Raw genomic sequence first — 12,483 nt, 5'->3', positions numbered from 1 at the left:
CTATTCCTCTGTGGTGTTTCTGGGCAGACTTAATCCCTCCTTATCAATCAACAGAAAATACTTCATTTTCATCCTATGGCATTCAAGTGACACTGACAAAAAGCTCTTACCAATTCAAAAATGCAAGATCAGGCCCCTCATTCAGGCTGTGAGGAAGAGGGACAGGAACAGGTAGATGAAAGGTTGCATGTCTAGGACAAATACTGTCAGTGGTGTCTGATTTAGGTGACCAGTCATTTATTTCAAGTTGTCAGGTGACAAATTCACACTTTTGTATTTTGTTACCAGCTATGTGGCCAGTCACACTCCAGAATCCATGACAGGAAGCTCTGTCATACACAGATACAAATTCAGCTGCACAGGTTGCTTTAAAAAAAAAAACAAACTAGATGGCATGTTTACAAATTTATACATTTTAAGAAGCAGTGGATTTGCAAAAGCATGGAGTAATCTCATTCAAATTTCCTGCTCATTTCTAATCTTTAAGCAGTTGTGAATTATGAATGAATCAAGGAAAATCAAAATATGTGATGCTTACTCTGGTGTAAAATTATTAGTGAAGCCTTTGAAATCAGTAACTGCAATCTGAAAAAGTTTATGTGAGGGGAAACTGAAGCTGGGACCTACTCATGATCCCCTCATGCACGTGAGAAAGAGCATTAGATTGCTTTGTAAGCACAGATCATTCACTCAGCTGCAGGAAATTATGTTCTACCATGAAATGAGAGGGCTCAATGTACTGATGGTTTAAGCAAGAGAGGGTTGTGAGTATTTAAGCGGACAGGAGTAATGAAACAGCTTTGCTTGCACTGAGTCTTCAGTGCTGGAGAGGCCCCAGGGGAAATCCTCAAAATGAGCACAGTACGTGAGATACAGTGCAGGTCTTTTTTTCCTGCCTTTCCAACTAAAGTGAAAGGGAAGAATGAGGGACCCACCCAGAGGTTTGCTACTTAAAATTCTAACAAAAGTAGAATTCCAGTATGCAAAAGCAGGATCATTTATTTAGTAATTAGCACGGAAAAATATTTGACAGGGAGAAAACCAACTTGCACAGTTGTAAAAATAAGCCCTGCTCTGCTTTCCATACTCACCAGTAACAATCAGAAGAAAGACTACTCAAATTAAAGGAATGATGTTTAAGATGTGTCATTGTGGTTCAGACTAGCTCTAGTCCTCTGGACATTCCCAGTGGAGTCAGACTTTTTTACATTCAAGGTGGATTTGGCTTGGCAATGGCAATGCACCATGTTACCAATTCTAATCCTCTCCTTCACGACCTTTGTGTTTCAACTGTGAAAATATCACTACTCCATACTACTAGTTTTAGTCAACAAAGCAGAGTGCAATAAATAAATGCCACTTCGTAGTTTAAAATCTGAATTTAGGCTCTTCAAAGCACTGCCACATCAAAACTTTAACAGTATTTAACTGTCTGAAGATGAATATAAGTGCAAAATCCTAGCTGTAATGGATTTAGGAGTAAAACAGAAGCCAATAAATAATGTGTTAAAGTCAGTGGAGCTATGCAGCCCTGCACTAGGCAATGAATCGACTTTATAATTTGGTATTTATACAAATATTAGGTAGTGGAGGTGGTTGCTTATGGTGTTGTTAAACTCTTCATGTTTGATGAGAAGCAAAATTTTAAAATAATAATATTAAAAATAATAAAAAATTGGGGGAAAAATGTTCTGAATAGGGAACCTCAGTCTATTCATTCTAGTAAAATTATGGCACCTATCAGGAGCAATACCAAGTAGTCTTCATGCATTAAAAGTTCTCTGTTGTTATGAGAGCAACCAAAGGCAAATAAGCATTCCAGAAAATGGTACATGGTGGTTCTTGCTGCACTTCCTTAGGATGAAAGTGCTGAAAATGCCTTCTTTCACTTCAGGACAGTGAAGGGACTTGTCCAGCCAGACAACATAATGTCCAACTTCCTTCATGCTCATGCTTATATAAAGTTAAACCATTAGGGTCATATAGCTGTATTTCACCCCATTTCTAGCAGGAGCTTTGGGATGCAGTGTACAGGTGAGTGCATCCTGCAGTCCCAGTGAGTTCCTGGCTACTTGGACATTGCTTGGACAAGGCTGGAGGCACATGGCCCTGCCTGATCTAGAGCAGCAAGCTGAGATAATTTTATTAATGCAAAGAAACCCTCTACAGCCTAAGAAATGAGACAAGGGAGTTGTGGTTGGATGCCAGACCTTGGAAACTGATGGGAGGGAAAAAGAGCTTCCTGTGCTAATTTCACAAAGCCTGCTATGCTGGGGACTACTTGGCTTAGCTTTACCTCAGCCTTATTAAACAAGCTCCTCAATACCTTAATCCCTGGCTTTGTCCTTCCTTTTCTCTCCCTAACTTGAGGTGTTTGAAGGCAGGACATGAGCCTCACACACACTCCCCAAAAGACATTTTTCTTCCTGCAACCCCATTAGAAGCAGCAGAGAATGTGCAAGTTCCTCAGCCTCTGCTCAGTGTCCTATTTGATTTTCTTTAAGTGAGCTTCTTCTGCTTCCCCCTAATGTAGGTCCGGTAGTAGAAGTGTAGGAAGAGAGCCATGAGGCTGAGGATGTAGAGGAAGACTGCAGTGTTGAAGCCATCTGGGAACGGGCATTCTGTGAAGAGGTTGTAGGAAGAATGAGCAGCAATGGCCACAAACTGGCACTGGAAGAGGGGGGAAAAAGAAGAAGCCGGATTAGGGAACCTACCTGAGGTATAGCTCAACTGACCACTAGGGCCACCACAACAACTGCCACAACATCCTAGCAGTACCCTCAACCCAGAGCACCACCTGCTTGCCTCTCCTGATGTCCCTGGAAAACTTGCCTTTCAAGCTCCATGGTGTTTTCCCAACATGGAAGGGTGTCAACTGTCCATCAAACACTGAGGCTTGTCCACCGCTTCAGGGGTCAGGTTTGGAATCCAGCCTCTTCTGCAAGGAGCAGATCACTGCCCTTGTGCCACTCCTCTGCCATGGGCCAGTAGCTGAGATCTTGGAATATGGAAACCAGAGGTTTCCTCCCCGTTGATAATCAGATTATTATACTCAGGAAGATTTTTATTTGCATTTTAGCTTGCAGAGAGGAATTACAGATACTATCTTTGTTAATATAAACATTAATCCTCTTTTTTTTTTTTTTGGTATGTTACTAAGTGACCTGTCTCAACACCCTGAAGCAATGAGTTCTACCTACCAAAAGGATGTTAAATAAAAATTTATTTCCTGAGCTATAATTCGTGGAACAAACACTTTTTCATTTTATTCAATGCTTTTTTGTTCTACTTTGCCACTCAGGATAAGTAATAACTCTGGACCAGCCTTCACTGCACCACTATTTTATATATATACCCTCTTCCTCTTCTCTGGTAATTGCATACTTTTTGTTTCCATAACTTCTCTTTGTGTGGAAATAACTCTCCTACAATCACTGCCCTTGTCTGGAACATTGCATTTATGGTGTATCTTTGAAAAAACACAGGGTTTTCAGGATTTGTCACCTCTTCACAGATGTGGGAAAGAAAATCCGAAGGGATACTCTGCAGAAAGAGTCAAACTCACATATTTCTCTTTAACTGACCTGTTTGCTGGCAGTTAGACACACCCTTCCTTTTCGAAGGAACCTAATGAAGGCTGCCCAATCTCCTGCCCTACTGGGAATCCAAAGCTTCCCTGAGTTACTGCCCCACACCTCCCAAAATCAAGGTGAGTTTCCAGGGCTCCAGAGAGGAAACATAAAAGGGAGAAATCTAACCGTAAAACCACAGGGTTAACTTTTTTCCTCTCCTTCCCATTACAAAGCCGGGGCTCATTGTTTGGTCACTGAAGGGCCCTCATGAGTTTTCTGAAATTCCGAGCGGGTTCACCTGTCATAGTGGTACATAAGGACACCTAAGGACATGGTGATTTCTGTGGGAAGCAAACAAAGACTTGAGCCAGGAAGGTGCCAGACAGCAGGGGCCATCACACCCAACACAGAGGAGTGCAGAGATGAACACAGGGAACTAATTACCAGCTGCATGATGGTCAGGTAGCGCTTCCACCACAGGTAACGATGCATCCGTGGTCCCAGGCTGGCCAGGGCATAATAGCCATACATGAAGATGTGGACAAAGGAGTTCAGCATCCCAATAAAGAAGGCTGAGGAGTGAAGAAGTGAGGATGAACAAGACACACAACCCACGCAAGACGAACTCTGTGAAGAGCTCACAGACACTATGATGATGCTTTCAAAAAACATCACATCACCCCTACGCATGAACCTTCAGTCTAGGCTCCGTCTTGGAAGCATGCCCTCTTCTTCCTTCTCCTTTCAGCATACAGAATCAGAGAATCATGGAATGGTTTGGATTGGAAGGGACCTGAAAGACCATCTTGTTCCATCCCCTTGCCATGGGCAGGGACACTTTCCACTAGACCAGGTTGTTCAAAGCCCTGTCCAACTTGGCCTTGAACAGTGCCAGGGTTGGGGTATCTCAATATCTCCAGCTCATATGTAGACTTTGGAGACAGAGAAGAGCTTCAAAGGCAGAGAAGAGAATTTTTTATCTTCTGACCTAAGCATTTCATGACATTCTGGTGTCAACACCATGTAGCCGAAATGGCTTCCCGAAAAGGAACACCCTAGCATCTCGTATAGGGCCTAATTAGTACTCAGATGCTTCTCTTCCAGAGAAGCACTCTGGGTCCAGATCAGAAAGAGAAGTAAACGAAATGGAGAGTCAGAACCTGGGCTGCTGCACCAGGCCCTCCGAGTGGGAAGCAAGGGAGTGCTGATCGGGGATGAGACATACATAGACCTTGTGTAGGATGTTATTTCTTCTGTTTGGACACATTCTGTTGGCACATTCTCATTCTGGATGATGCAGTGAATGTAGCAGTCTAAATAGCCCAAAGAGCAGAGCAGATGGTATCATCTCAAATGCACATGTTTTTCACACCTTTGGAACTAGGTGAGCTTCCTACCTGCCAGTCAGCCCATCTGCACTGTTAATGCTACCTCCACAGCCCAAAAAAACCCTGAAACACTAGGTTTTCTCACCTACCTTGTCCTCCAGGCACATATTTGACCCCTGACCACCAGTTGAACAGCATAGTGCCATGATGGTACACGTGAAGGAAAGTCACCTGCTCTTGTTTCTTGCGCAGAATAAAGAAAACCTGGAAGAAGCCAGACAAAGGAAAACCTTAACTCTATGTGTTTAGACTAAATATTTCACAATAAAAAGTTATAAAAATAGCTAGTGATGATTCTCAGTCTCCCAAACCCATTTGCTCTGCTCTTGATAAAAACTGGTGAAAAAACAACACGTGCAATAGATCTTATATTATCTAGAATGGGGGGAAACTGGAAAGCAGAATTTCTCCCACAGAGCCACAATTTTTATCTTTGGATTCAGGTCCCAAGGTCTGAAGAGGATACATTTGAGTCTCTGACTGAGCTTCCATACAATTTGCAGCTGCTTGGGTCTGGTTGGTTTCAGGACATAGGTTAGATGTTTGCTGGTACCAGACAACAATCCAAAGAAAAAGCACTGTGTTGAATGCCCAAACCTTTCTGGAATTTGAATGAGTAAAGAGAATGGTTTTGCCAGATGAGTATGTGTCAGGTCACTGTATTTCAGCATGCACATGCTTACACACATAACAAAAAAATGAACCTGCTTTTCAGGGACTTAGGATTGTCAAAAAGCTGCTTTTGTTGCTGATGGAAACAGAGAGAGGAATGGCCAAACCACTGGCAATGGGCCTAGAAGGGCTCTGGATGCTGATTCACATTTCAGACAGTGTGTTGTCCCCAAAGAACACTAGACTGTGAAGATTTAGGCCAGAACACAGCTTTCTTCTGCTGAGCAAGCAGGGAGGTGGGATTTCCTTGTTAGTTCAGTCATTTAGTTACTTCCTTTATGAAGTGGTACTTCTTTCAGGTGAGCTTTCAATGTCACATGGGGCACAAACCTTTAGTGCACAGCTTTGGGACAATCTGTGGCAGCAAAGACACCAGAACACATTGTCCACTTGCAGTTTCTTTACTGCCCAACTAACCAGTATTAAACCACTGTTGCCAGACTGGCAGTGGCACAGCAGCGAAGATTTTGGGGGACCCCCCTGCAATAGCCAAGGTGAAAGCCTCTCCCTTAGCATTGTGCCCACCCACGGGAAGAGTGCTGAGGAGTGAGGATGTGCAGCCACTGGGATGGAGACAGACAAATCAGGCAGCAGCAATTCCTTCCTGGAAAGAAGCTTTTGAGGAAGCCTTGCAGCACAGTATCCAGCGGTGCTGCTGGGCTCTCACAGCCCAAACACTGTCAAAAAGCAGCCTGCAGAAGCTGAGCCCTCTTCTTTAACAGCATCAGCCTTCATTCCCACAAACAGGCAGAGCACAACACAGGAAATCAGCTCTTACTGAAAAGCACCGAGCAAATCAATACAGGATCAGCCGAGGACATTAACTTTTGGCACCCTGCCCCTTTCTGACAAGGAAGTGATTTATTTCCAGCACCAATCCCGCTATGGAGCTCAGCCCTCCTTACCGTATCCAGCAGCTCGATGACTTTGGAGAAGAAGAACCACCAACACACTTTTGCCATCTGCTGGGCAGCACAAGGCACCGCGGTTAGACCTTTATCCAAAATCAACATATTTTCAACCATGCACTATGTGAACCCTGCCCACTCGGGAACAGGAAAAATTAAGGAGTTCTTCTGGGCTTTTTTTTGGTTTGTTTTTGTCTGATAGCAAATATTTGAAAAGCTGAAAAGATAATATCCATGCTTGCATCTGTTCAAAGCCTGGTTACATCTGGAAGCGAAGCATAATACCTCCAAATTCTAACTGAAAAAAAACTCATGCAACATTTTGGAAAGCTGAAGCTGGTGTGACCCAACCCCCCTGTGATGACCGGACAAGGAATAATTTTAGCCAAATCCCTGTGCTAAAGGAAATGTTGAGTAAGACTAATGTCACGCAAAGTTAAGGATATAAAAATTGGTTTTCTTGTTGAAAGCGATCACCAGAATCCTTACAATCAATGCAAAGAGTTACATATATTTCAGAGTTAATTTGAAATATCTGTAATAAATATCTATCTTCAGAATGTAAGATCAACCTCTCTGCAGTGATCGAAGAGCAAACTTAGATGGCTGTGTTGACTGATGATTGATTTTAGAGAACTAAAGTGAAATGCAACAGTTTAAGTAGATAATTTAGTGAAATAGATTTACAAGCAATAAATTGGAGTAAAAGCCTTCTTAGGCATGCAAACTGCTCTTTATGAGCAAAATAATCTTCACACCCATGGGAGGGCAGGGCCTAAAACAAGCTTTCTATAGAACTGTACCCGCATTCCTAGTTCACTCCGACTGTAATCCACTGGCTGGCACAGGTAGCTGTAGTTGCCCAAGACTGAAGTTACCAAAAACTGAAACAAAGGAAAAGCAATAGAAATCAATTTTCTGTTCAAAGTCATCTGTTCCAAAAAGATATGCACATTAATGATAAGGTAATTTAATTCCCTCTGACAGAAAATCCATGTAATTTATACAGCTGAGCAAACAGTAAAAACCTAAAACAAAGTACTTCACATCCTTGTTGGAATCTCAAAAAGAAAATTTGGCCTGGGTATATTTGTAGCTACTTATGTAATTGCTGGAGTGCTCAAACTTACTTCATCAGGAACAGTGAATTCTGGTCCTCAGATGAAGTAATGTTTGCTCAAAGAGAAAAAAAAAAATGCAGTTTGTGTTAATGTAACAATTGTGATACAAACTAAAAGGGCATATTTGTCAACATCAAAATGTTTTTGGAACCTATTTGGCTGTATTCCCTTGAAGAGTTTTTGGTGGCCTAAATAAAAAAGGGAAAGGTTTGTAAAAAGAAGAAGCAGGAAACAATGGCCTCAGCACTCCCGGCAGCAAGAAGCCGCAGTGTGCTTGGCTTGACTCCTGAAGAGGACTGCCCAAGTCTGGAAAATCATAGAATCATAGAATGTTAAGAGGTTGGAAGGGACCTTAGAGATCATGTAGCCCCAACCCCCCTGTCGTGTGCAGGGACACGCCCCACTAGAACAGTGTTCCTCACTCTCAGAGACAGGTCCCCTCACCAGTCAGTCATGAAACAAAATGAGGTTCCATGTCCTCCATACGTTCTGTGTTTAACAGGGAGATCTCAACCTTCAGCTCATTCATTCAGGAACGTTTCAGTGTTAATTTTATGAATGACAGGAAGATTGAGAAACAGGAGGGAATGTGGTACAGCAGGGCAACACTGCCCCTCTTGTGGCAAAACAGGGACACGTCCAAACCAGCTCCCACTCCCTTCATTGAAGTCCATCAACAAATGCTGTTTCAAATGGTTCTGGCTTTCAAGCCCTTCCCAGGTGCTTGCCCGGGAGCCAATCCTGTCTCCTCACCTCGTAAAACATGTAGCATGACAATGCCATCATGGCTAGATTGTAGGCCACCAGCAGGCCCCTGAGCTCCAGGGGTCTCTGCTGCCGCATGAAGAAGGGCCCCAGTGCCACGACAAGGAGGTAGGAGGCTAAGATAAGTGTGACTGGAAGTGGAGAGTAGACCAGTGGCCATGGGTCTGTCCTTGGATCTGAAAAGCAAAACACACAGCCAAAGCTGGCACACCCCACACACTGCAGGGCAGATATCTTCATTTACCTCCCTTCAGCACGCTCCCTGGTAAACAAAAAGTTGGTATCTCGGGTGTCTTTACAAAGCTCTGCCACAGTCCTTCTCCTGCCCTGGAGTTCCACGTGCCAGACTCTGCCAAAAGGCTTTAGCACAACACTGGGGCTGGGACTGCAGTTCTGGAAGACAGATCTTTCCTGTGATGAGCTGGAGCCCCTTCCCACAGGCTGCAAGACCGCCCCACACCTGGGCAAAAGAAGAAGTCCAGGGCACTGTGCAGGGATGGACAGAACCAACCAAACCAACAGTGGCTTTTCAGGAGTGCGAATCTTTCCTGCTTTTCCCATTATTTCCTTTCTGCCACACAATTCTAGAAGACATCTGAAATTCTCCATACCTTCATTTTTATACCTGTATTCACTAGGAAATGACATTCAAACTCTTATCTCTGCTAAAACAGCCCTTCAGTCCTACAGGAAAGGGAATCTCAATGGACTTTCTGTCATGCCACCTCCTCCTAATCCTGCCTCATCACCCACAGAAGTGCAAGATACATTCTGTTTGCAAAAGCATTCAGTTCCCATTCAAGCTTTCCTCTCCTGTTTCCATTGTGGTCACTGCTCTGTTAAACTTCCTTAGCATCACCCTTTGCATCCTGATCTGCCACTCCCAAGCTCCAGACCCCTCACACTGTTTTAGCCCTGGGTTGCTTGTGGAAATCCTCTATTGAATTTTAGTCATTGGCTCACTGGTGATTATTTCTTTTAAATTCTACATCTGTCCACATGACTCTGTTAATCCCCATCCATTCTAAACCTTCCAGTTCTTTGCTATGGCTGTAAAGGGCTGTGTCAGGAGCTGTTTGGCATTCCATTTCTCTATTTAACAGTTTGTCAGAAGTCCTGAATCCTAATTTACACTCTCTCCTTAAATTCAAATCCTGAAACATTTACAGTCTGAGCATCATGCCCCACATCCTCCTCCTGCCAAAGCCAAGATGCAGACCTGCCATTCTACCTTAATGGCATTTTGTGGCTTTTCCTTACATCCAGGGACCCAACAGAGCCCTTTCGGACCAAACTGGATTGGCAGAACCTCTAGCTATTGAAGATTTGAAGTCTCCTCACTGCAAAATATCAAATGTCAAGCCACTGAGAACTGGTTTCTGTCAATATGTCATTTGATAATGGGTTTTACTGGCATCACAAAGAGTTTAAACCTCAAAATATTAACTCTTTGGTCTAATAAGATTTTCCATGGCACATGAATATGCACTTCCTTTAGTATTCCAGACTTAACAGGCAATCCTGAGCATATATTGCTCCTCGTCCTCTCAGAGACCATTGTACATTGAACATAAAGCTGCTGAGACAGGGGAAATCCCCCATTCTTTCATTCCTTTCTTTGATCCAGCTGGAGTGTCCCTAAGATATATGGAGAAATCTGCCAGATGAAAAAAATGTGGGCTCCTATGAGGATCACGTTCCCTCTAGGTTTGTCCTTGATCATGCTACTTATGCAAAAATTCCTGTTTAAAACAGCATTTCTACCTACCTCCACTTTCAAGAACCCAGTTGTAGAATTCCTGAGTTTTCTGCCAGGTTGAAGCCATCACAGGTTCTGGAAAGAAATTAGAATTAGCATCCTCAGGATCATATTAACCCTATTTATCCTAGCCTTGACTGAGTCTTAAATAAGGAGGCTCCTTAGACAAAGGCTCAGGACCACAGCTAATGGAAAGAAAATAGCTTGCTTTCTAGGAACTTAAATTTTAGACTAGGATTAAAGTCACACTTAAAAAAGGAAGGAAGAAAACCCCTTGCAACGAATAGCTATTTAACTTCCAGATTTTATTTATTTCATCAAATTAATAGTAGTTTCTTATTTAACTTCTAGATTTTGATATTTTGTTGAGGTTTCACCTCTAGAAAGTACTCTGAGTAGCTGCATGTGAACTACCAGAGCCAGGAGCTTCATGTACCATGCTGGGAAATCAGTCACACAATATTTTGTGTGAAGCATTATGGTCACAACTTCCACATGAGGACATACACCAGGTGGCATCACTGCATCCTTCTTTCTGCAGGCATTTTTGGATATTCCCAATGCTAGAAGGCAGTTAGGGATTAATTCAGTACTGCTGCAACTCCAGAGGTGTTAAAAGAGCTATGTTTGTTCTTGGGTTTTCTGAGGTCCAGTTTGTACACTAACTTTGTTTTATCTTGTATATATTCTACAATATATTATATTAAAGTAGAATACTCACATATATAATGATGCTCCTCCTCTTCCCTTCTTTCCTTTAGCAGGGAGACATTTTCAATGGCACTTGGAAGTTCACCTAGAAAACACTTTACTACAGTTACTTTTAACAGATCATGTTATCTGATCCAGTTCTCTCCATTAGCAAATACACAGGACCAGCTTCCTCCCAGTCTCATCTCTTGCTCGTATTGAGAAAAGCACATTTTCTCCCTTGACTTCCTCCCTTGACTGTAATATGCCCCTGTACACACAGGTGACAGACTTGCCCAAATTTCTCTCCTGCAGCCAATCATTGCAGTCAAACCCCTTTTTGGTTTCTCTGACACACCCCCCGAGATGCCCAGCAGGTCTCATACACCTCCTGACACACAGACACATGCCCTTGTAATCCGAGCAGAATCTGCCAGCACTGAGATTACTCGGTGATTATCAGCTGGCACAGAGTCAATCCAGCAGGGATTTCATTCCGTTAAATGCCCTCAAACAATCCGTACACATTCCAGCTCACTCCACTTCCTTTCCCTCCCTCCCAAACAGTCGGGGAAAACCCAGGAAGAAGGGATAGACTCACCTCAGCAGTGCAGCTGGCTCTGAGCATCCCTTTCCTCAGGGGTGTCCTCGGGATGTAGCCACTGGTCGCCTCACTCCGGGTGCATGTAGAGGCAGCAAACCAAGGAGCTGCAGACACTGTGCTCAGCTTTCTTCTCCACAAGTGAGGTGAGTACAACAGCTATTGGGTCCCACACAGCTGTGGTAGATCTTCATACCTCCTGGGCATGGATCTTCCTGCCTCTTATTTAAGTGTCCCAGCGGTAGCCACCAAAATCCCACCGTGAGCTGTGGGCACTGTGGTGTTGTCTCGTAACTTTGCCAGAGCAGAGGTTACATCACACACTCCTCCCCCACCCTCTCTTGCCTCTCCCCACATGATCTCTCAGATTAGTAGACTGGTAAAAGGAGAGAATAGAATGCAGAAGAGGAACGGGATTCCACAGGAGGGAATGACTGACCTTTAGTGTCACGCTTGGGAGCCTGGCCAAGTGGGAACCAGGCCATTTCTTCTGCAGGTTTCTTCAGGCCATGACAGCTTTGCAAGCAGTAAAAATGAGGGATCATGCCTGGAAACTGGTCTGTTTGGAGCACTCCTTCAGCCCATCACAAGGGGCTGTCAACAAGCCTTTTGTGTGCTCAAAATATGTGCAAACCACCAAATGAGGGAGCAGAGAACAGTGGGAACACTCACTCACTCACTCACTCGCTCACTCAGGGGAGGCAGAGAAAACTCAGCTGGAGTCATCCCCTCATATCCTGCCTATGCCCCTGGGGGAGTCACATTCACTGTTTTTAAAGGTACAGGAAAACCTTTATTGTTTTTAAAAATACAGAAAAATATTTTGAGGGGTTTGACAGTGACACCAGGTATGCCCCCCTATGATCTCCAGGAACCATATCAAGGGAAAATGCAGAGAGCCACAGCCAGGAGCAGGTCCAGTCAGCGAGTGCAGTGTCTGTGACTCAGTCCTGTGGAGGTGGGAGTGGAGGTGCCAAGGCAGAACCAGCACCCTGGAACCCAACCCC

The 12,483-nt window shown here is 43.8% G+C and overlaps 1 protein-coding gene across 2 annotated transcripts; it reads right to left on the bottom strand.

Annotated features, from left to right (window-relative positions):
- Nucleotides 1-2,455: 2,455 nt before the first annotated feature.
- LOC108501732 (elongation of very long chain fatty acids protein 4-like) lies at nt 2,456-12,333 on the bottom strand. Of its 2 annotated transcripts, none has more exons than XM_017823925.1 (8): nt 10,907-12,333; nt 10,195-10,260; nt 8,415-8,602; nt 7,344-7,424; nt 6,538-6,597; nt 5,050-5,164; nt 4,017-4,144; nt 2,456-2,670 (listed from the first exon to the last, which is right to left on the bottom strand). In XM_017823925.1, the coding sequence occupies exons 2-8, from the start codon at nt 10,250-10,252 to the stop codon at nt 2,500-2,502; spliced, it is 801 nt and encodes a 266-aa protein (XP_017679414.1). In that variant the 5' UTR covers nt 10,253-10,260; nt 10,907-12,333; the 3' UTR covers nt 2,456-2,499. The 2 variants fall into 2 exon arrangements, with proteins under 2 accessions (XP_017679414.1, XP_017679415.1); XM_017823926.1 differs by having other exon boundaries at nt 6,538-6,594.
- Nucleotides 12,334-12,483: the final 150 nt, after the last annotated feature.

The sequence above is a fragment of the Lepidothrix coronata genome, unplaced genomic scaffold (assembly GCF_001604755.1).
Source record: "Lepidothrix coronata isolate B3197 unplaced genomic scaffold, Lepidothrix_coronata-1.0 Scaffold107, whole genome shotgun sequence".
In the NCBI taxonomy this organism is placed as follows: domain Eukaryota; kingdom Metazoa; phylum Chordata; class Aves; order Passeriformes; family Pipridae; genus Lepidothrix; species Lepidothrix coronata.
This window is presented reverse-complemented; position numbering and strand designations above follow the sequence as displayed.

Bases quoted from the DNA above. Each gene is read 5' to 3' on its own strand.
- LOC108501732 (XM_017823925.1), bottom strand. From the start codon at position 10,252: ATGGCTTCAACCTGGCAGAAAACTCAGGAATTCTACAACTGGGTTCTT. The intron at 5,165-6,537 runs GTAAGGAGGGCT...GGCTTCTTCCAG, and splicing joins TCATCGAGCTGCTGGATACG to GTTTTCTTTATTCTGCGCAA. The intron at 2,671-4,016 runs GTAATTAGTTCC...CCCCTCTTCCAG, and splicing joins ACCTGACCATCATGCAGCTG to TGCCAGTTTGTGGCCATTGC.